The sequence below is a fragment of the Lissotriton helveticus genome, chromosome 2_1 (genome assembly GCF_964261635.1).
Source record: "Lissotriton helveticus chromosome 2_1, aLisHel1.1, whole genome shotgun sequence".
Classification (NCBI taxonomy): Eukaryota; Metazoa; Chordata; class Amphibia; order Caudata; family Salamandridae; genus Lissotriton; species Lissotriton helveticus.
In genome coordinates, this window is record NC_136059.1 from 1,018,223,789 (window position 1) to 1,018,248,172 (window position 24,384).

The window sequence follows — 24,384 nt, forward strand, 5'->3', positions numbered from 1 at the left end:
TTCAGTAATGAGAGGCTTTGTCGGCTCGTGAACCCACACCCCTGCCTCTCTGAAGTCAATGGCTCCCTGCTTCTCTTTCCTAACGTTCTATAAAATGTATTGGCCTGGTCATATCACATTGATAAGATACCCGTAAGATGTTGAATTCTCCTGAAAGATGTGGTGTCTCTGACATGCTGCCCATTTCCCCAAAACAGCCTTTAACGCAGCACCAGTCAGCTGCCAGCCTCAGGAGAGGGGCCAAGCAATGAATGCACACGGGGAAAGAAATGCACACGGGGCAAAGTCATTCTTCGATGGCTTGCCGCAGCTATGAATACAATAAAACACATAAAAACAGAAATCCAGAATGTACGATTAAAATACTTCAATGTTGAAATATTTAATCTTGAAAACGAATGTAAAATATTTATTTAATAGACTTTAAAACTTCTGAAACTACAACGTTGAATCTTAAAAACTTTATTTACTAATTCAACACTAATCCTCTATGGTTATCGGAGTAGCGGGCTACCCGCAGAAAAAGCGCTTCGCCGCCTCGTCAGGGGTAGTAAGCGCTATATAAATGCCATTACAATACAATATTTTTCTTACTTTAATAAACTTTTAACAAATCTGTACAATTCTAAGAGTGACGGTGATACTGTTTTGCTGTGCGCTGCGATGGGCGGTCCTGGTGTTAGTAGTGGGCTCAGGGCCAGCGCTAGAATAAGCTGTAGATGTAGGTCAGGGCTTCCAGTGGTTTTAAAATGCGTTTAGAATCACAGTTCGGGGTGACGTTCTTGGACAAGGTCCCTTAGATTCGCTTTTAATTACAATTTCGGCGCTACAGTAATAAACACTGCAATCATTTTAGGTATTTAAAATTCTGCATTTTGTTTGCAATACATGCGTTTTAGTCGTACATGTTATGGTATAATGGCATACAAATGGCACTCGTCTGCAAACACTTGGGGGCTTGGCCTTACGGCGCTCCTGCATTTTTCTTAGCTGTTGACTTCAGACATGAAAGACGGATGCTTTCAAGCAGCCTTCAACACACACTTGGGGGCAGCCCCACACGGCTCTGCCGCATGCTTCAGAGGTGGGGGGCGGGAAAGGGTACTCACCTGGACTGCGGGAACGGACAGCAGGAGGGGGGTCAGGAAGGCCGCAGGAAAAACATGAAGCACACGGACAGGGGTGGGGCGGGAACGGACAGCGGGAGGGGGGGGTCAGGAAGGCTTCCTCCGTTGGCGGTCGGCCGCCGAATGGCCAAAACAAACCTGGACGCCCAAAAAAAATAAGCCCCGCCCACGGCAGCGATGACGATGCGAAATGGGTGGAGAGGGAAAGAATCGTCGGGAATGCCCACCAATCGCCTCGGGAAATGACGGACAGTTCTCTCTTCCAATGGCTAGCCTCCATTTATGGAGCTAGCCAATGGAAGAGAGAGGCTGAACTAAAGCACACAGTGTATCTCAAAAGATTTCGACCTGCGCCGAAAAGCTGCACGGCGCAGCTTTTCGCCAGGTCGAAACCTAAAAAGGTCGCCCTGGTTATGCGCACAGTATCTGACATATCACACACACAATGCCTGGTGATCTCAGATGGGATAGGTGGTTTTCCAGAATGCTAGATTTGTTAATGAATTGTGTAGGTGTAGGGCGGCCTTTGTCATCAATTGGCAAAGGTGATGTCAATACCATGGCAGAAGGTGCAAATTACATGCTAAGATTGTTCGTGGTGGTGGTGGGTAGTACTACTGAAGTACCTATAGGATGTAGCAACTGCCTGGTGGCACAGACAGTGATGTAAATGAGGTCTTCTGCTATTATTTGTGGTTATATGGTTCTTACTTAGCCTACAAGACACAACCCTTATATGCTTTGACTGATTTGTAAGAACAAATCCATATGCCATGCCATTTTGATTTTCTTCTTCTTGTGTTGTGATAGCAGGGGGTTGTTGAACCCCACGGATGAACATGTAAGCAAAGTATGAAGAGGATTAATGTGTGTTAAATACAAAATTAATAATAAGACATTTACAAAAAACGTTAACTACCATTTAGAGCCACAGTTGTGGAAGCTGTGGACTTGGGTTGTTCAGGATTTCTGCTGAAAGGACACCACCACATCCACTGCTATGAGTTAATTGATAGGTAATATTACTAGTAGTCTATACGAGTTATGTGCTTCTTTCAAAATGCTTCAAAACACATTTGTAGCTCAAATAAGTGAGTTGTTTGCCCAGCTAAGGGACACCTAAAAACTCAGATTTATATATGGATGGTGGCAGGACATATACATTTTTCGCAGCACCTAATGTCACAATCTCGAGTCGAAAATGAAAAGCAGAGTAGTAATATTTGAACGTATGAAGTCAGATTGTAGGAACATCTTGGCAGCTAGTGCATTAGCCCACTTTATCTTACTGGTTTAGGACCGAGGGGGGGTTACCGAAGCCCTATAATACAGTATATCTATGTGTCAAAGAACATTTGCTGGAAGATAATAAATGCACAGTTCCTTGCACCCTTAAGGGCCCGTGTCTTAGGCTCCTAACTAAGTCTGACTCAGCTGTCACTTCTGGAAACTGGAAGTAGGCAGTAAAGTGGCAGTACAAGATGTCAGTGCTGCCAATACTGTTCTTTGTATAACAGGAACTGCTCCTCGCCATGCAGTATTTGTGTGGGTAAAACTTGGAAAAGTATTTTCAATTCAGAAAATTCAAAACGTGAGGCATTGGGAGTGTGTTTTCATATAGTGCCAAAAGTTAAGGATAGGGTCACAGCAGAAAGAAAATAAAACAAACCACTACTAAAAAATACATGGATTGTATGCATATTCTCAATTACTTATATTGGGGTGGCAAAATCCCATCAGATTAGTACTGCCATATGCAGGGCCACTGCAAGGGAGAACTAAATTATGCAGTAGGATGGAAACACGTGTCTAGAGATATACAGCAATGTCTGCACCAACTTTGGTGAGAAACTCCTGCTAATTTTGAACTGTGTACTGCATTTCCCAGGATGCAAAGGGGTGAACTGTGCTCCCAACCCCCATTCTGTTTAAAAGGCTCCCTTGAGCCAGCAAGCTGACTAGCTTTGGCGATGCACCTGTGTGCCTGCGAGTGGTACTGTGACCTGAGATAAACTTGGCAGCATTTCCAGCAACCCCAGATGATTTTTCTTTGCTCTCTAATACTGCTGCTCTCTACTAAAGACGGGCTCAACCCAGAAACACGTGTCTAGAGATATACAGCAATGTATGAACCAACTTTGGTGAAAAACTTCAGCTAATTTTGAAGTAAGTTTTAACTGTGTACTGCATTTACCAGGATGCAAAGGGGCGAACTGTGCTGGGACCGTGAGGCAGTGTGCTCCCAACCCCCATTCTAAATTATGCAGTATGATGTACTAACTAATGCAACAAGAAAAGGCACATAATGAGGCCTAGTGTGGCATATCTTGAAACAGCATTCACCATGTTCACATGTTAACAAGGTGGACAAATGCTTTACCTCATTAACAAGTTAAACAGCAATCAGCAAAAGAAAGGTGACCCATGTCTGTGTGATAAAAGTCCTGCCACTGCACAGCATGAGATGTGGTAGTGCTTTTAGTAACTTTTGATCTGTTTGAGCTATTAAAAAAGTGTCAAGACCTGCAAATTTTGTCGAAGATGGCGGACAATCTGGCAAATGCGGCTAAATCCATTATTATGTAGAAGCCACCAGAATCAAAATGTCAGAGGCTCTGGCCCTATGTAATCTCTGAAGTACTGTGTGATGGAGGCTTGTGGGCCTCTGCTGATACAAAAAATGTGCCGCTGGTACCCCGGCTTTTCACACGTGCGTGCTAAATGCCACCATTCACACGGACTTCACATCTGTCCCAAGGTTTTCTACCTCTAAATGGACCTTCGGAGAGCCAGGGTGTTATCTTGGGAGGCCCTGTCCCACCTGCTAGAACCGGGCCTGATCGTTTACCCAAAACATTATCTAGTGACTTAATAAGCTGCAAAGAAAACGAGGGGCAAAATGAAACGAGTCTTGAATGTGCATGTGAATGGCTCGGTCCTTACTTTCATTTAAACGAATGTAGCCAGGGCTCGAGTCGGGGTACCACGCGGGTGGACGGCGTCCCCCAACTTATTTTACCGGCAGCTCGATAACTGGAGCAAATGGTAACACAGTATTATATTAATACCATACCACTGATTTGTAACACAAAGCCAAGAACTCGTAAAATGTAGTCCTGCTGACTCCGTGCAACGTGAAAACTTTGCAATTAACAGGTGATGGATTTGCTCCCTAGCTCGGCTTTTACGTGGAACGTTAAACTTTCAAGTCAAAACAACGCCGGTCGTCAACGTTTACTAAAACTGTATTTGAAACAACAAAATGATATCAGACGTGTCTGAGCACACCGTCAACCTAAAACGCACGTAACAAAAACAACAACTGGGCTGCAAGCCAGAAAAAAAAACATGTTACACAATTTGACGTTAGACGATTGTAATGGATTACAAGTGAGTTTTAAGACTTGGGGGCTCGCAGCGAAAGTAATGTTTTGGGGGTTGCTTTTCTGAGCAGTGACGGACTCCCAGTCATCAAAGGTAGCATCCAACTGGAAACAAGCCTAAAACATAGTAGTTATATGTACTTCAGCCGCCGATCTTTGAGTGGCGCCTGCTGCGTCAGAATGTGGTCTACCAACTGCCAGAGTGGACGCGTGCCAGTAGTTAGATTACTTACCAGACACACGTAAAATCATCAGTTGGCTGGTGAGAACAGACTGATCTGGGTCATCCTACCCCCTACAGTCAATAAAGAGTACTGGGGCTCGACATCGTCCTTGTTTACCTGCTGATCTTGGCTGCCGTACAGGCTCCTCCTGATAGGCTCGGCGCTCCCGCGCCGCCGGCTTTCCCCCTCTGCGCCGGGGTCAGGCACCGCTTCCTGCTCCCCGTGCATCCCTGCGTCTACGCGGGGTCTCTTCAACCCCCCGTCTGCGCTGCGGGCACGGCAGACAGGCTGCGCGGCAAAGCGGGGTCTTTGAGCCTGCCGAGGCCCCTCCCCGGGGCGCTCTTCCCCTAGGTCCATCTTCCGCTTGGCTTGGGGCCGCGGCACGTAGGGCGCGCGGCGACACTCCTCGCCCAAGAAACGTTTGCTAGGGGGCGCGCGCACCGCCACCGTAGAATCCCCTCGCCTCTTAGCCATGCGCCGCCGCGTCACCCTCCAGAAGACAAGGCGAATACTGCGAGCTCCGCCCCCTTGCGGGAAAGAGAGCGCGCCCCCTCCCGACAAACCATGGTTTCTTCCCAAGTGGTGAGTGCAGCCTTGTAGAAGGCGCATCCATTTCTGCCAGAGGTCCAGGGATCTGCAAGCCCGCTCGCACTCGCCCTTCTTACTTAGTTAGGATTTTATGCGTTTTTTTTTCCACTCGGTTTTCTTGTTTCGCAAGTGTTAATTGACTCTCTGGTTATATTTTGTTGTAGGTATCATCTCTTCTTTTTCTCTTCCGTTTCGTTGTCCTTCCTACCCCTCCTGGGTTATGTAATTGGAAAGTTCAAACGAGGACGACTGGGTCATTAAAACGGGGTACTTCTTGATAACAGTTCTTGTATAATTCTTGAGCTGACCAATATAGCCATTTTTATGGCCTGGCTGGGGCAGTCGCCAGACAAATAAGTGAGACTCACTAGAGAGGGTCTTTGGCTCCACCCACATTTTGGGAGATACAAGTACATGTTTTGATGGGGCAGAAGTTTGCTTTCACACAAAAAAGTGTTTGCCCTCCATGCATGTGTGGTCATTTTGTTTATTCATCCAGCTGCTTGAACTTTGAGGGGCACAAAACACTGTGAAGCTATTAAAGTAACTTCAATGCCTAGGGAACTTACGGTGTTCATCTCTGGCAGCAGAACGGCGGGGGGGGGGGGGGGGGGGGGGGGGATTTTTTTGGTCTGGCCTGGCAGTGCAATTGTCACCTGGTCATTTAACCTACAGCACAAGTTACTTACCTTCGGTAACTATATATCTGTAAGAAACATTAGTAGTGATAGATTACTTACTTTAGAATTACCCTCAGGCATCAGACTGGATCCGGAAAGTATTTCATCAGCAGTACCCATGCGCGTCGGTAAGCGGCGCCGTGATGATCTCATCAGAGCTACTTAGACACGCGCTAACGTCAGAGCTACTTAGACACGCGCTAACATCAGTTCTGTACACAACTTTCCACGCCAGAAACGCAGGGCCATGCAAGATACTGACCACTGGTGCCATGATACAAGGGCACGGAAAGAGATGACCTTAACCCTAGAACTCAGTTCGCAGAACAGGGAGGATAGGTGGGGCAGTAAGGAATCTATCACTACTAATGTTTCTTACAGATATATCTTTACCAAAGGTAAGTAACTTGTGCATCTGAAAGAAACACGTAGTGATAGATTCCTTACCTTAGAATAGATACCCCAGCAATAACAACCCCGGTGGTGGGTCTGCAAACCAAGATCACACCAGTACGTCCTGGAGAACAGAACGGCCAAAGAAGCTGTCTCTCTGGACTTGGTTGTCCAGGCAGTAGTGCTTGGTAAACGTGTGCAGCGAGGCCCACGTACCTGCCTGACAAATGTCCTGCAAGGGAATGTTGCGTCCCAGAGCACTAGTGGTCACCGTCACCCTGGTAGAATGGGCATGCAACCCGACCAGAGGCTCCTTTTTAACCAAGGTGTAGCAAACCTTTCTGCGCAGAACGACCCACCGAGATATGGTCCGTTTGTGCACAGCCTGACCTTTCTTGGCACCCACATAGCCAACAAAGAGCTGGTCATCCACCCCGGAACTGTTGTGTGCGACTCAGATGGAAAGAGAGTGCACGTTTTGGGTCCAGACGGTGGAGCCTCTCTTCCTCTTTAGAGGGATGCAGAGGCAGAAAGAAGGTGGGCAAAGTGATGGTCTGCCCGATGTGAAAGGGGGTGACAGCCTTTGGCAGAAAGGAAGGACGAGTCCTCAGAACAACTGTTTGGATGGATAGAGAGAAAAGGCAGTTTAGAAGAAAGATCCTGGAGCTCACTCACTCTTCTGGCAGATGTGATGGCAACCAGGAAAGCAGTCTTTAGAGTCAGAAGATGAAGAGGGCAATTATGAAGTGGCTCAAAGGGAGCGCACATCAGAAACGTGAGAACTAGATTCAAGTTCCACTGAGGCATCACAAAAGGAACAGGAGGAAACATGTGAGTGATGCCTTTCAAGAATCGATTTACAACAGGGGACTTGAAAAGGGAAGGCTGATCTGGGAGCCTTAGAAAGGAGGAAATGGCAGAGAGACAGTGCCCAGAGCAGAGCCCTGCTGGGCCAAAGAGAGAAGAAAAAGAAGGACCGCAGAAAGGGGATCCACAGCCTTTGCTGTGCACCATGCCACAAACTTATTCCACCTACATGCGTATACCATTTTTGTGGAAGGACGCCTGGCTGCCAGAATAACATTACAGATTTCTTGAGACAGGTCAAAAGACGTCAACTGCTGCCGCTCAATCGCCACGCAAGGAGGTCGAGACTGGACAGGTTCGGGTGGAGGACCGTCCCCTGCTGCTGCGACAGAAGATCCTCCCGAAGAGGCTAACAGATTTGGGGGAATCGATGCTCATACGGAGTAGCTTGGGATACCATACTCTTCGAGCCCAGTCCGGAGCCACAAGGATGACTTGGTCCCGGTCGCGCCTGATCTTCTTCAGCACTTTGGGCAGAAGTGGTATAGGCGGAAAGGTGTACAACAGACCACAACTCGACTCACAACGAAAAGGGTCGTCGAGCGAGTACAACCTTGAAAACGCGCAGAACTGATGACATTGCACGTTCTCTTCAGTGGCAAACAGATCTAAGGCTCTCCCCACTGCTGAAAGAAACCTTGCGCCATGTCCGAGTTCAGACGCCATTCGTGATCCAACATGCACCGATAGCTTAGTACGTCCGCCCTGGCAATCAGAGAACCTGCTAGGTGTTAAACCACCAGAGACATGCCCTGACGTTCCAGCCAAGACCAGAGACACAGAGCCTCTTGGCATAGGGTCCACAACCCCACCCCGCCCTGTTTGTTGCAGTACCACATCGCAGTGGTGTTGTCCGTGAACACCTACACTACACTTCCCCGGACAGAGGGAAGGAATGCCTTCAGTGCCAGTCGGATCGCCCTAAGCTCAAGCAGGTTGATGTAGAGCTGGAACTCTGCAGAAGACCAGAGGCCTCTGATCTCCGCCTCTCCCATTTGGCCACCCCATCCGAGAAGGGACGCGTCCGTCACAACTGTCTGTTCCTGTTCGGGAAGTAAGAGGGATCTGCCATTGACCCTATCGCGATTCGTGAGCCACCACTGCAATTGCCTTGCAGTGCCCTCCGAGATCTGGACATGATCGGACAGGTTGCCCTGTTGTTGTGCCCACTGGAACTTCAGGTCCCACTGCAGAGCCCGCATATGCCATCTGGCATGATCCACAAGAAGGATGCAGGAGGCCATCAAGCCCAGCAGCCGAAGGGTCATCCTGACCGAAACCCGGGACAGAGGCCGAATTATCAGAATCATAGCCTTAATGTCCCGGACTCACTGTTCGGGAGGATAAACCCAAAACCGCACCGAGTCCAGAACCGCTCCGATGAAAAGGAGCTTCTGCAAGGGAATCCGACGAGACTTCGGCATGTTGGAGAACCCCAGCAAATGCAGGAGGTTGGCCGTTGTCTAGAGGTTGGAGACAACTGACTGGAGCGAGCCCGCCTTCAACAACGAGTTGTCGAGATAGGGGAAGACTGAAACCCCTGATCTGCGCAGATGAGCTGCGACCACCGCCATCACTTTCGTGAACACCCAAGGGGCGCTGGTAAGGCCAAAGGGGAGCACGGTGAACTGAAAATGCTACCATGAATCGCAGGTAGCATCTGTGGGCAGGCAGGACGGGGACATGGAAATAGGCGTCCTGCAAGTCCAACCCCACCATCCAGTCTTTCAGGTTTAGGGCAGACAAGACCCGAGCCAGGGTGAGCATCTTGAACTTCTCCTTCCGGAGGAAGTGATTGACGTTCCGAAGGTCTGAGATAGGACGTAGGCCCAATATGACCTTCTATGGAACCAGAAAGTAGTGGGTTTAACAACCACGACCTACTTCTGGCGTCAGAACGCACTCAGTGGCCCCCTTGGCCAAGAGGGCTGCTACTTCCTGCTGGAGAAGCACCAAGTGATCCCCCGACATGCAGTGCTACTGAGGTGGCATGGCTGGAGGGACTGCCTCGAAAGGGAGGGAGTAGCCCCTTCGGGCAATTTGCACGACCCACTTGTCCAAAGTGATGTCGCGCCAGTGGTGGAGATGATGGCGTATTCATACACCCACTGGCGTCTGATGGGCCTGAAAGGTCAGACTAGGAATGTTTTGAAGTGGATGCTGCGGGGTTGGAAGTGGACTGGTCCACCCGCTGGCCCCCTGAACCCGCCTCGACGGTTCCCACATCCGCGGCCATGCTGAGGTTGTTGCTGCTGCTGTGGCCTGTGGCTTTGCGAACGCTGCGGGGCGCCCCTTCCGTGGCCACAAAAGGTGCGAAAAGCAGAAGGCGGAGGGGGCCGGGTGGCAAACAGGCCCAAGGACTTGGCCGTAGCCTGGGAGTCCTTGAAGCGCTCCAACGCACTGTCTCCCTTGTTGCCAAAAAGGAGAATGCCATCAAGGTGTTCTGGACATCCCCAGAGAAGCCAGTTGTCATCCACCGTCGTGGAAATCGACCTGCCCAGTGAGTCGGTGGTATCCAGCCCACAAAGTATGGTGAACTTTGCTGCATCTCTCTGGGCCGCAATCGCTTGGGAGAGGACTGCCTGGGCCTACTCCAGGCAGCTGGGCAGCACCTGCGCAACCGGGTCCCACAGAGAGTGGGTATGACGGCCCAAGAGGCATGCTGTGTTCACCGACCGCAGCCCTAAGCTGGCAGATGAAAACAGTTTCTTGCCAAACTGATTCAGCTTCTTAGATTCCCTATCCGGAGGTGCGGTAGGAACGAGCTCTGGGAAGCTGAGGCTTTGACCACCAAGCTCTCGGGGGTGGGATGTGGGGTGAGGAAGAGGGGGTTGCCCGGAGCCGGGCGATGGCATCGGGCCACATTCCTACCCACAGGAGCCCCTGTGTTGGGCCTGGACCAGGTGCCCAAAAGAAGGTTCCTCAGTGCTTCATTAAATGGCAGCAAGGGCTCCAAAGAGGTAGCTTTCAGTTGGAGCACTTCTGTCAGGAGGTTAGTCCTGATGGCCACCGTAGGGAGTTCGAGGCGGAGAGCCTCAGCTGCCCTACGCAACACCACTGCGTAACTGACCCCCTCATCTGTAGCCACGGTAGGAGGAGACAGCATGCCAGGGTCAGGTGAGGTGTCAAGACCACTGGCCTCCCCCCAAAGCCTCTGCCCAGTCCTGATCATAAGCACAGTCCTGTGCTAGAGGGTCTTCAGACCCCTCCCAGTACTCCCCTTCCTCCGAAGTCTGTGGAACAAGCTCAAAATAAGGAGGACGGACATAAGGCATGAAAGGCCCCATCGGCGTCAGTATCGGCACCGAGCGACGCCGATCCGGCACCGTGTCCGGGCTGAAGCTGGGGACGACGTCGTCCCGAGGAGGGCGGCGTCAGAAGCAGTGCCAGGGAGTCCAGCGCCGGTCGAGGTGTCACAAGGTCAACCGGCGTCATTCAGGGTCCGATCCCGGACCTCGGGGGGGGGGGGGGCGGGGGGGGGGAGGGGAGCCTCTGGCACCGGAGCTGGTAAGGCAGGACCCCCCCATCAGGCCCCGTAGGGAAGGGGGGTAGACTGGGGTGGACGCCGCAGGCTCTGGCGAAGCCGCGGGGTTGGCACCGCCCGCACCATCAGCCCTGTCGCGCGAGGGGAAGTCGAAGAGCGACAATGCTTCTTCAACTTCTTCTTGGAATGCTCCGACTTACCTGACCCAGAGTACGAGGACTTAGATCCTGAGGAGTGGAGATGACGACTCTACGACCGGTCCCTCGACCTCCTACGGGACTGGGACGTTGAGCGGCGCGGAGCTGACTGCGGGGCTTCAAGCAACTTTCGGGACCGCTCCCGTAAAGTCTTCGGCGCCATGGCCCGGCAGTCGGGGTAAGACTTGGGGTCGGGGTCGTGCCCCAGTCAGGCAGTAGAGACACACGCGGTGGGGGTCCGTCACCGATATCATGCAATGACAGTCCCCACAGTTCTTGAAACTGGCATCCCTACGAAACCAGGAGTTGATCAACTCGAAAAAATGAGGTCAGAGGCCTCGAAAAAGTCAGTCAAAAATTGACTAGGGGTACTTGCTCTTCCCGGATCTGCACTTGCTGGCGCAGAAAAAGAACGCACTGACGTCAGCACGCGTGGGCGCGTCTAGGTAGCTCCGTCGATGCCATCACGGCGCCAACAACACACGCAGAGCCGCACAACGATGCTTACCGACGCACAGCGGTACTGCTGATAAAAAACTTTCTGGATCCAGTCTGACACCTGGGGGTAATTCTAAGGTAAGGAATCGATCACTACCGGTTTCTTTCAGATCCAATATTATTCTCTATTGTTTTTTCCACACAAATACATATCCATCCCCATGCTATCTACTTGTCATCAGAGTATGTGAGTTTCCAGATCAACCTGTTAAATGTTTTTGTGATTAGTGGGGAATCTGATTGAATCCCTGTGGCGGTTCCAGTGTTCGGTCAATTGTAGTCAGTGGTGCTTGATCAATTTTCAGAGTGGGGGGTGCTGCCATCAATATTAGTTCACTAACGTCATTGACGGATCAGAGTGGTAAGGTTGTGGAAAGTAGCTGGCGGTGTATTTTAGGGTACACAGTGGACGTAGAGTTAATTGTGCTATAGATTTTGGTGTTCCTTACTGAACCTGTGCCTCAATGTAAAGTATTCCAGGTGACAATTTCAGTTTAGCATGTAGAATCTATTTGTCTCACAAAAATGACAGACGGAGAAGACTTAAGCCTAAATGGTTTTATTTTAAGAATGTTGTCATACAGGAATCAGTTAAAATAGTCAATATTGGGGTGGGCGTGGGCAGCCAAGCACAATGGCGGATGTGCTCTAAGCTCGCTCTTCGAGCCCCAACATCCATAGCAGCACAGCCGACCCAGCACCATCATCAATCTCCCCCAAAAGTGCCCCTCGATCAAGGTGCACCAGGAGTGCTGCACTTACCACCGCATCAGGCCCCGATGCACTGCCTGCCTGAGGCCGAGGTGAGCCAGGGGAGGGGCCTCTTCTCTGGGCCCGATCAGCTGTACTGGGAGGAGGCAGAAGTCTGCCGTAGATTTCCTTTGCACTCCCCCACCCGAATACGGTCCACCACCCGATCGAGACGGCAATAGACATGGGTGGTTCAGCAGGGCAAGGCAACCGGGAGCTAGACGTAGCTAGAGATCAATGGGGGAATCTTTTAGTCCCTCCCTTCCTGGGCCCCCCTGCCATCAGTCTGCCTGGACACACACGGCCTGCAGTACTACCTAGCTCTAAGGGTGGAGCAGATTGAAGGAGGAGCAGACTACATGTATTAAACCATGGATACTTGCAAACATTTTCCGAAGGGCCAAAAAGTTTGGTCTGTGGTGTGACCGGGGGCCGCATTGATAGCAGGGTGACGGTCGGCAGGAGGGGGCTTGAGGACTGTAAGGTTGGTGTAGGGGAAGTGAAACATGTACATCTAGAGGCTGAATTGCACAATGTGAAACCAGAAAACCTGAGATCAATCCTGGTTTACCCATTTGAGAAAATGGTGTGATTCCAAGCAAGTGCTTTATTTCACTTTCCATCCTTTTCTTCTTTAATAATATAAAAGGATCTTGAAGTGCATGACTTCAGGATATGCATTGTGTGAAACCTTCTACTGTGTATGATTGAATACACTATAATGTTGTCCATGCATAATAGCAACCCATGCCACAAAAGGAGCAAAGCAGGTAAATTGGTATATTGGCTTGCAAACAGATAGTAGGGCGTTCCTATAGTCCCCATTATCAAAGTGACAGAAATGCATAGGCTAACAAACCCCAGACTGATTGCTTGCCACCTTGCAGATTATTATACTGAATTCTACATTAGGCAACCCGTACCTTCAGCCAAAAGTGAACACCTGATTGTGGATTACCTCATCATGCCTTGACTTTCCAATATTGATTGGTAGACTGTAGATGAATCCCTGACTGAACAGGAGCTCCAGATGGCTATCCAGTCACTCCCGGAGGAGACAACACCGGGCCCCAATGGTTACCCTCTTGAATTATTTTAGAAATACTCTTCCCTACTAGCCCCACTATTGATGGGAACGTACTCTGAGGCCGTCAAGTCCGCTGAGCTACTCCACGATTTACACAGTGCCATTATCTCTGTAAACCCAAAGCCCGGGAAGCCACTGAACGAATGTGTATCATACACGCTCATTTCCCTTATTAACTTGGGAGTTGAATCTCCTTGCAAAGATACTAGCCAAGAGGGTAATGAAAGTGACCCCAAAAGTGATACATCCGGGCCAAAATGAGTTTATGCTGGAGTGTAGATCAGCATTGCCGGCTGAATCTCCACACAATGGCACTGTCGGGGAAGGTAGGGCCCTGGTGTCCTTTGACTTTGATAAAGTTTTCAATTTGGTAAGTTGGCACTCCAGGTTCTGTTTGCTAGAACGTATAAATTGTGGCCCCCTGCTTCTGCGGAGATATATATATATATATATATATATATATATATATATATATATATATATATATATATATATGTACTCAATTCTAGGCCATGGGCAAGAGTCAGAGTAAACGGGAAGCTATCACTAGATTCATCAATGAGCGAGGTAGCAACAGGAATGTCCTCTGTCACTAATTAAAGAGTGGGTCTCCTCAACAAGAGCATTCCGACAGGAGGTATAACCTCAGAAATAGAGATAACATAAAAAATCCTGACAGGTATCAGGATACTGATACATGTTCCTCATTGGATTCATCAAAAATCTCTGAGAGGGAAGGACGGTCAGGACACAGACTAGAAGAGCATACAAATTCCAGAGACATGCACCGCGCTTCTGACTATATTTCCAAAAAAGAAGATCAACCAAAAACAAAACCTCAATTCAAAAAGAAGAAAGTAGCAGGTCTTAAAGTTAGGCATACCCAGTATTCTGAGGACTCAAATTCTGAACGGGGAATGGGCTCCGACGATGCTAGACCACGCAGCAGAAGTAACAATAGCTTACCAGAACCGGATGTAATTTCTGGTGATAGTGGCCTTGAATGAACATATCACGGTGGAGACACCGTGATCTGTTCATTCATATGAACATATCACCAGTTATATGAAATAACACTCAAATGGAGGGGGACAAACCCCCAAAAATTAAATCTCTCTTTTGGGAGAACCTCACTTTTGGCTAGGACATCCTTTTGGCTGAAAAAGATTGGTCGCCTGAGATAGTTATGGAGTGCCCAAAGGGAGAAACTGTAATTTTACCGGCTTTTTCTGACCTCCTTCCAATATACTTAAAACGTTCAAACATGCAGGAGTGGTAGGTAGCACTTCCTCCAGCATTATATCACAACCTTGTAGGGTGGGATGCCGAGTCACCTCACCATGTAATACCAGTAAAAAATACTCTGACTCCACAGAGACAGTACCCTTTTAAACAAGAAGCAAAAAAAAAAGTCAGGGAGGTCTTAGATCAACTTGAATCCCAGGGTGTAATTGAAGATTGAATAATCCTTTGTTTCTTGTAATGAAACCCGATAATTCATACCGTCTAGTTTTAGACTACAGACATCTGAACACATGCACAAAAACATTTGCTGTACAAAATGCACACAGTGCCGCATTAATGAATAACACTGTGCGTAAAAAATAAAAATCAACACTGGATATCTCAAATGGATTTTTCAGCCAAAATATAGCACCTGAAAGCAGATATTTGACAGCATTTTTAGCGCTCGGTTCTCAGTTTCACTTCTGTCGACTCCCCAAAGGTATAAGAATGCCCTCTGTTGTTCTCAGCTAGGGTAACAGTGTTACTTCAAAATTTGGATGAAGAGGCATCGTCCTATCTAGATGACATTTATCTGATGGATGATGATTTAATGGATCATTTGACCAGAGTGAGCAACATAATTTTGGGGTTTGCCTTTGAGGGATACAAATTCAACTTTAAAAAAATCAAAATAGCCCACCTCAATGTCCTATTTTTGGGATATGACCTTTCAAGTGAAGGGAAGAGCCTGGCAGCTAACTTTTTAGAAAAGTGTGAGCTGCTTCAACCTCCAAAATCTTTGAAAAATGTACAATCCATATTGGAATTCTTAAATGTTGGCAGAACTTACATTTTAGATTACGCAGAAAAAGTACACATTTTTATGACCTAATTAGACCTGATTTTTCAGTTAGGCATTGGACACAAGAACACACAGATATCCTTTGTTCATTACAAGCTGACATGATAGCTTCCAAACACCTACACACACGTGTAAACACCACAAATTTGGTGATGTGTTAAAGCAGGTCAATCGGGGTGCACTTACCTAACCTTTAATGAAGGTGAATAAGTACCTATAGCATATAAATCACACTTGTACGCAAATGCAGAAATGTGTTGTGCATCCACAGAAAGAATTCTGACAGCAGTAGAGACTGCTGTAGTGAGAGAAAGAGCACTGACTCAAGGGGAAACAAATCATTGTCATAACTACAGTACCGGCCTTAGAGGCTATCATAAAGGCAAGCGTTCCAAATGCTAAAGCTTTACATCCAACATGGACACAATGGGCAAATTCTCTCACTGCAACAGATGTAGACTACAAATTTGATTCTATACCTAAAACGCAGGCATTCCTGCAATACGAACAAGAATATCCCCTCCCGAATGAAACTATGCCTCTATATCAGTATGAGTATATTATTTACACTAACAGATCTGCCCATAGGAAGTAAGAAATGCGTTACTTACCTGTAACTGCAGTTATCCAGTATTAGTGTCTTTCATAGATTCACATGCCTGAATCATTCCCCGTCGTCGAGACGGGAGCCTCCGGTATATAAAAAGTAATGTCCTAGAGACATACATAGAAAAGAATAGGCCCAAAGGTCTCACCTTAGTAGCCTATCCACGTCCTTTTGCAGGAAGGACCAAACAGAGCAGGCCCCAAGGGTCCCACCTTGGTGGCCTATCTGGGTCCTTTTGTAAAAAGGACCAAATAAAGTAAAACAGCCAATCAGCTACTACCTCCTTCTAAAACCTTCCTGCCAGGAGCCCAAGTCTCTCAGATTTTCATACGCACCAAGCTAGTTAGGCGTAAACTCATTAGAGAGAAAGGTGAGCCCAGCCAGGGGAGGCGGGAGGGTGCATGTGAATCTATGAAAGACACTAATACTGGATAACTGCAGTTACAGGTAAGTAACGCATTTCTTATCCAGTATTTGGGTGTCTTTCATAGATTCACATGCCTGAATCAGAGTAGCGAGCAATACATTATGCACATTCTGTATGAAGATCAGGTATGAACATGTAGATAGTACATATCAAATGACTATAAAGCACAACATGCAATGGCATATAAATACAGTAAGAGAATGTGCATACCCGTAAAGGATGGAGGGATGTAGTAGGGCTCACCTCACTGGAATAGATGGCGAAGCACTGCTCTGCCCACTGCTGCATCCTTCATCAGCTCAGTATCCAGGCAGTAGTGCCTGGTGAAGGTGTGCGGGGACTTCCATGTCGCCGCTCTGCAGATGTCCAATATCGGCACTCCAGCGAACAGCACCGCAGACGTGGACATGGCTCTTGTCGAATGAGCTTTGACTCGTGAGTCTAAAGGCCGTCCGGCCTTGTCGTGACAAAAGGTGATCGCAGAAGAGATCCATCTTGAGATGCTCTGCTTTGTGAGGGGCATGCCCAGCCTTGGTCTACTAAAGGCAATAAAGAGCTGGGATGACTTTCGAAAGTGTTGTGTCTTATCGATGTAGAATTTAAGACATCTCTTTAGATCTAGAGTTCTTTCAGCTGCCGTGGTAGGATTTGGAAAGAACGATCTAAGCACCACTGGTTCATTAAGATGAAAGTCCGAGGGGACTTTTGGAATGAAGCGAGGGTTAGTCCTCAGAATGACTCTGTCCTCTCTGAATAGAAGAAAAGGATCCTGGATGGATAGAGCCTGCAATTCACTGACCCTTCTGGCAGAGGTTAGTGCCAGGAGGAGGGCCGTTTTCCAAGAGAGGAACTTGCTCTCAGCCTTATGGATGGGTTCGAAGGGATGCTTCATTAGTTGATGAAGAACCACATTGAGGTGCCACGATGGAGGAATAGGCCGTGGTTGTGGAAAGGACCTGAATAGACCTTTTAGGAATTGTTTGATGAGCCTGTCCGCCCACAAAGATGGACCTGCAGCCGTCCTTGTGAACCTTGAAATCGCCGCTAGATGCACTTTGATGGATGTATGCGCAAGGCCTGACTGCGCAAGATGTAACAGGTATGGTAGCAGCTGCTGTGGAGTGGCATGGAAGGGGTGCAAGCCTTGATCCACACACCAGGAACAGAATCGCTTCCATTTTAGTGAGTAGGTTTTGTTAGTGCTGACCGCTCTAGCTTTCGCAAGGATATCTCTACAATCCTGCGGGATGTTCAGATGGCTGAATTCGCGGTATTCAGGAGCCAGGCTGATAACTTCAGAGAGCTCAGGTTCGGGTGGAGAACCTGCCCATGAGACATCGTGATCAGGGCCGGAAACTGCTGCAGGCGAAGAGGGGGCCAGGCAGAGAGGCGATGAAGCTCCGTGAACCAGTGCTGCCTCGGCCAGGACGGAGCAATGAGGATCAGAGTGCAGGGTTCCGATTTCATCTTCCTGAGAACCCTGGGTATCAGTGGGAATGGCGGAAAGGCGTACGCAAAGACGTTGCGCCATGCGATGGAAAATGCATTCCCGAGGGTTCCTGAGTGGTGATGCCTGCTTGCGAAGCTTGGGCATTTGGCGTTCTTTCTGGTGGCAAAGAGGTCTATGTTCGGGGTGCCCCACTCCTGGAAGATACGGTCCAGCACCTCCCTGTCCAGTTCCCATTCGTGGGAAGGAGACTTCTCCCTGCTCAGTGCGTCCGCCAAGACGTTGTCCTTGCCCGGGACGTACTCCGCTTTCAACGCTATTCCATGCGCCAGAAGCCAGTTCCAGATTCTTTGCGATTCTCGAGATAACGAGATGGAACGCGTCCCCCCCGTTTGTTCAGGTAGTGCATCGTCGTGGTGTTGTCCGTCCTGACGAGCACAGGGGAGTGACGAATGCGTGGAAGAAACGCCTGTAGAGCTAGGAAAACCGCCCATAACTCCAACAGATTGATATGGAGCTTGGTTTCCTGTGTCGTCCATTTGCCGTTGATCTGGAGTTCCTGGAGGACTGCTCCCCAGCCTTCCAGGGACGCATCCGTAGTTATTACGTGTGGCTCTGCTGGGAGCAGGAACGGCAGACCCTTTGACAGATGGTGGAGAGAAGTCCACCATTGCAAATGATTGATAATGGGTCGAGTGACTCGTATGCGGTCCTCGAAAGAACCTGTGGCTTGAGTCCATTGCTTTGTCAGTGCCTCCTGAAGTGGACGCATTTTTAGGCGGCAGTGTGGAATGAGCAGTATGCATGAAGACATCATGCCAAGGAGAGACTTGAACGTGCGGACCGGAAGAGTCTTCCGCGAAGCCACTGCCTTGGCCAAGGAGATGAGTTTGATTTTTCTCTCCTGAGAGGGGAAAGCCTTGACACGGTCCGTGTCCAGAGTCGCTCCAAGGAACGTGATGACCTTGGTGGGTTCCAGAGTTGACTTGGCGGTGTTGAGGGTCAGTCCTAGGCGGTGAAAAATATCCAGACAGGCGCTGGAGGACGAGGCTGCGGCGGCCGCCGTCGGTGCCTTCACCAGCCAGTCGTCCAGGTATGGTAACACCTGGTGGCCTTGTTGACGAAGAAATGCTGCCACTGGTGATAGGCATTTGGTAAAGATCCTCGGGGCCGATTTGAGGCCAAATGGAAGGACCCGAAATTGGTAGTGCTGTCCTGCCACCGCAAACCTGAGGAACTTCCTGTGCCCTTTGAGAATAGGTATATGGTAGTAGGCGTCCTGGAGGTCTAAGGACGTCATGTAGTCCCCTTTCTCCAGCAGACCAAGGATTTCTTGCAGAGTCACCATACGAAACGATTGTTTCTTTAGGAACACGTTGAGTGCCCTGAGATCCAGGATTGGTCGCCATTTCTTTCCGTTTTGGTGGATTAGGAAGAAGTGAGAGTAGAAACCCTGATTCTTGTGGGCCCGTGGAACTCTCTCTATTGCTCCCTTCTGCAGCATGGAAGCTATTTCCTGAAGAAGTAATCGTAGGTGCCTGTGTGATCGCTGGCACGGTGGCGTTGTTGGGGGGATAGAGGTGAATTCTAGGGAATGTCCAAATCGAATGAGTTGGAGTACCCACCGATCCGTTGTTATAGTTTGCCAATTGCGATGGAAGTATTTCAGTTTCCCTCCAAGTCTTAAAGAATGTAGTGGTGGAGGGGCTAGCGAGGGAGACAAGTCATTGTCTGTTGCCAGCAGGTCGTTTTTGGCCTCTTCCTCGGTAATTGGACTTGCCGTAGGAAGACTGTCGTCCTTGTTGAGGTTGTCGCTGTTGAAACTGCGGCTTGGACTGTGAATATGTGTACGAAGACCGATTCTGATAGGAACCTTTGTATGCAGGTTGGCCTCTTCCCCGGTTGCCACGAAAGGACTTGGTCCGGAATTGTAAAGTACCCAGAGCCTTGGCAGTATCCGTGTCCTTTTTTATGGTGGTAAGGGCCGCGTCAATCTGTTCCCCAAACAGATGCTGGCCATCGTAAGGCATATCTAATATCCTGGTTTGCACCTCCTGGCGGAAAGTGGTGGCCTTGAGCCAGCCCTGTCGCCTCAGGACTGCAGCCCCTGCCAGTTGACGGAAACCAGTCATGGCGGCATCAATGGCACAATCGATGAGCTCTGAGGCAGAGGTCTGTCCTTCCAAGAGAAATGAATGTGCCTCCTCTCTGACATCCTCCGGCAGATTTGAAAGATAGGGTGCAATGTCCGCCCAGAGTTGGCGATTGTAACGGCCCAGGAGGGCTATTGAATTAGCCACTTTGACCGTCATGGCCGAAGTGGTAGTAAAGCGTTTGCCAACGGCATCCAGTTTCCTGCCCTCCTTATCAGGTGGCGTCGATAGAGGCGAGGCTGGATTTCGTGAGTTCTTCTGCGCCGCTTGAGTCACCACGGAATCTGGTTTGGGGTGACCTGTCAGGCATGCCGGTGCCGTGGAGGTGGCCTTGTATTTCTTATCAAGCCTGGGCACCACCACCTGTATAGAAGCAGGTGCTTGCATGATTTGTTTGCCCTGCTTCCAGATGTAGTCAATTATGGGGATTGATCTTGAAGTCTTCCTAGTGGGCTCCTTGAAGTCATAAAGGAAGCATTCAGTTTCCTGAGTTTCCATGGACATATGGAACCTCTTGGCAGCCCGCTCAATGATGTTGTGGAATCCACCGATGTCTGCGGGTGGAGACTCCGAGGTCTGTGGATCCGGAGAGGCTGGAGAATGTGCCACATAATCTTGGTCTGCATCCGGGTCCGACTGGTCGTCATCGACTTCACCTTCCTCCTGTTCCCTCTCCTCATCGTCAGATGAGGGAGCGTCCTGAATTGGTACCTGTGTCTTCTCAATGACCAGGGGAGTTGGTCTATGGCGAGATGAAGGAGCTGGCGCCTGTGCAGCTGGAGGTACTGACGCAGAATGTTTCTCCGGGAACCTTTCTTTATAATCCTGGATGAGGAATTGTAGGTCCGAGACGATGGATGCGGGGAGACACACCATAGGAGTAACCTGTGTCTGGGATGGAGGTTGGACCTGTTGTTGTAGAAGGTCTTCCTCCTCTTCCGGCTCCTCGTCTGTGGTTTGGCATTTCAGGACTAGGTCCGATGGACTAGTAGCCTGCGTAAAGGAGTCCTCGTCCGACTCCTGACCTTGTAGTAGACAGGCCGGTGGAAGTTGTTGTATCCTACCGGGTGAGGTCTGCTGCGGCGTAATAGGCCTTTTAGTAATTTTCACAGTGACATGGCTCACTTGCGGTGGAAAGGCATCCATGGCGTGGGATAGGAGTGCAGACTCCTTCCAGGGTCCTGTCGACGCTGGAAGCGACGGTGTCGTGGTAGGTATTTTCGTCGACGGTAATTTAGTCGTCGTCGACGGTGGCTGCGACGACGATGTCTTCTTCGACGCCATTTTCGGCGACGGTAAAGTCCCCACCGTCGACTGTGTACTCGTCGTCGACGGCTTTCCCACCATCGACGGGATGATCCTCGTCGACGAGGTAGACTTCGTCGACGGCGTTGTTCTCGTCGACGGTGTCGTCGTCGCCTTCGACGAGGGTCTCGTCGTCGACGACGATATCTTCGTCGTCGATGGAGTGACCGGGATGGTCGACGGCGTAGGTCTACTCGCCGACGATGAAGGCGTCGTCCTCGTCGTCGAGGAGGAAGCCGATGAGGTCGTCGACACTGTCGTCGTCGACGTTGAGACGGTTTTCTGTGCTGAATGCACCATCGACGCTGTCGTCGTCGTCGCCGGGACTATTGGCTGCTTCCCGGGGACAGGCAGGTCCTTGCCAGACACTGTTGGCTTGCCCTCTGAGGACTTTTTAGAAGTCTTCATAGGAGGGGTGTCTGTGGGGCTAGGGGAAGAAACCCTTGGCCTCTTCAAGGAAAAATGCGACACTCCAGACACACTCTCACCTTCGGACACCAAGTCATCAGTCTTGGTCTTGAGCCTGTTGAGCCACAACAGAAGTCGACCTTCTCGGTCCTTGAGGGTCTTGTTGGAGAAGGTCCGACATATTTTGCAGTCCTTTGCCTGGTGGTGAGGGTAGAGGCAATATAAACATGTCTCATGTTTATCCTCAATGTGAAGTCTTTTCTTGCTGCAGGAGGAACAAGCCCGGAAAAGACCCTTCTTCTGACTATCAGACATAACTGTAGAGAATGATTAAAGTGATTTTTGAAGAAAAAGAGAAATTCCTGAGGAGAACTCAGGTGGAGACTCCCTAGCACAACGTGCGGTAGAAAATCTGAGAGACTTGGGCTCCTGGCAGGAAGGTTCTAGAAGGAGGTAGTAGCGGATTGGCTGTTTTACTTTATTTGGTCCTTTTTACAAAAGGACCCAGATAGGCCACCAAGGTGGGACCCTTGGGGCCTGCTCTGTTTGGTCCTTCCTGCAAAAGGACGTGGATAGGCTACTAAGGCGAGACCTTTGGGCCTATTCTTTTCTATGTATGTCTCTAGGACATTACTTTTTATATACCGGAGGCTCCCGTCTCGACGACGGGGAATGATTCAGGTATGTGAATCTATGAAAGACACCCAAATACTGGATAAACAATAACACAGCGCCACATGTGTGATTGTGAAGGGTCGTATGCAGGAAGGCAAGTTCCATCCTAGCACTATGAAGACACAGGAGACTCTACAGCACGGCTGGCAGAATTAAAAGCCCTGTTACTGGCACTAATAAATCCAGATAGAGAATTCCCCACACTGATTGTGTGCGATTAATTTTATTGTGCCAGTCATATAATGAATATCTTCACTACTAGGGTCAGAATGGGTTTAAAGACTCAAAAGGCGGCACAATTAAGCATAAATTACTTTGGGGACAGGTAGCAGGGTTGAAAAACAAACTACCAAGAGCTCACGTGATACACACGCTGAGTCATCAACATGATGGCATTCACGTTGAAGTGAATTCGTTGGCTGATGAAGCAGCAAAAGGGGCATTATGAACTTCTGCCTTGGCTGCAATCACTCGTTCTAGCACAAGAAAAGACGGAGACATAATGGTAGCTGTCATTGCTTCATGCGAAAACAGCAAAGCTGCACCAAAGAAATTTCCACTCAAGTACTCCTGCAAGTTAGATAAACAAGAAAATAATCAGTATGCTCAAATTACAGGAGTGGGGGATAGAGTAATACCAAACATGTATCGAATATTAGGTTTCATTCTAGCTGCACACAAGGTCTAGGTTCTGCACACGCAGGGATAACAGTGAGTTTCTCTATTGAAACAATGCTATTGGTGGCTAAGTTTAACTAAACAGGCAAATAATTTTGTCATAACGTGCAACATCTGTCAGCAGATGAAGGGTTCCACTGTAGAGTGTCCGGCGCAGACACTATTATTGATATCACAGATCACTGGCTTGTGTCTATTTGGACCACTGCTGCTCCCTACAATCAGATGGGGCTTACAATTATATCTTGGTGGCAGTGGATTCATGCTCTAGATTCCTGTGGGTTTGGCCCCAGCGCTTGGCCGATAATCGAACTGTTATAAAAGATTTGAGAGTCTTCATAGGGATATACGCAGTTGGCACATTACATTCGGACCGTGGCCACACGTTTAGCTCTAGGGCTTACAAGGAAGCCATGGGAAGTTTGGGTGTTGCACTGCGGTACTCCTCTCCATACCATCCTGAGGGAAATTTGGTCATGGAGAGCAATCTTTAACAGCAAGGGTATTAGGTTCGGGTGGTAGTTGAGTCAATCACTTACATGGGGTTCAGAGGGCACTCAATAATATGCAAAGAAGTTTCCAAGGAGGTGTCACGCCTTCCGAAGTTCTATTTGGGACGAGAATGTGGGTACCTGATCTAGACTATGGAAGCACAGTGGCGGATGAAAAACCTTTTGACATCAATGAACGTTTGGCTGTTTTACAGGATCTCAATTAATTCCGGGCACTACAAAGCAACGTACAAGTAAAATGCACCACCACTGGGAAAGTGAAATCTGTCACGACAAGACCTGCCTGGATCCCAAAGGTTGGGGATCTGGTCAAATAAAAGATTGTGGACAAAAAATAATTTGGACAACCATACAGGAAGCCTGTCCCTGTCTTAGCTGTAGAAGGAACAAGAATAGTACTTCTGCCTCTTGCAGGCAAAAACTAAAAGAGGTTTGTCTCCATCGATCTGATCAAACCACACTATGTGGCTGATACTGAATAATAGGGCTCGTGGGTAGCCGCCGCTCTCCTCTCACTACCATACAAGAAGTTTAGACAGAAAGACTAATAACATTTGAAGAGTCACCAATACAAAGTAATGGACTTTCCAACAATGAAATGGAACTCGTCCCTATTCAAATTGAACAACAAACTAATAATGAAAGACATATCAATTTGACATACCACGGATATCTACATAAATACAAGAGATGTCTGCTAGTTCAACAAAACCTGCTGAGCTACCAAAGATAGATCGAACTGCATCTGGCTATTTAATCAATTTTGATACCTTCTCTCTTGATCCCAGTGAACCTGCCAGCTCCA

The 24,384-nt window shown here is 48.9% G+C and overlaps 1 protein-coding gene across 1 annotated transcript in view; it reads right to left on the bottom strand.

The window, feature by feature from the left end:
- LOC144818411 (uncharacterized protein C9orf40 homolog) overlaps positions 1–5,244 on the bottom strand; it is a 30,212-nt gene extending 24,968 nt beyond the window's left edge. Inside the window, exon 1 of the mRNA XM_078675785.1 lies at positions 4,852–5,244. Within this exon, the coding sequence (XP_078531911.1) occupies positions 4,852–5,208 (357 nt within the window). The 5' untranslated portion in view covers positions 5,209–5,244. The remainder of the gene's footprint in view (positions 1–4,851) is intronic.
- Positions 5,245–24,384: the final 19,140 nt, after the last annotated feature.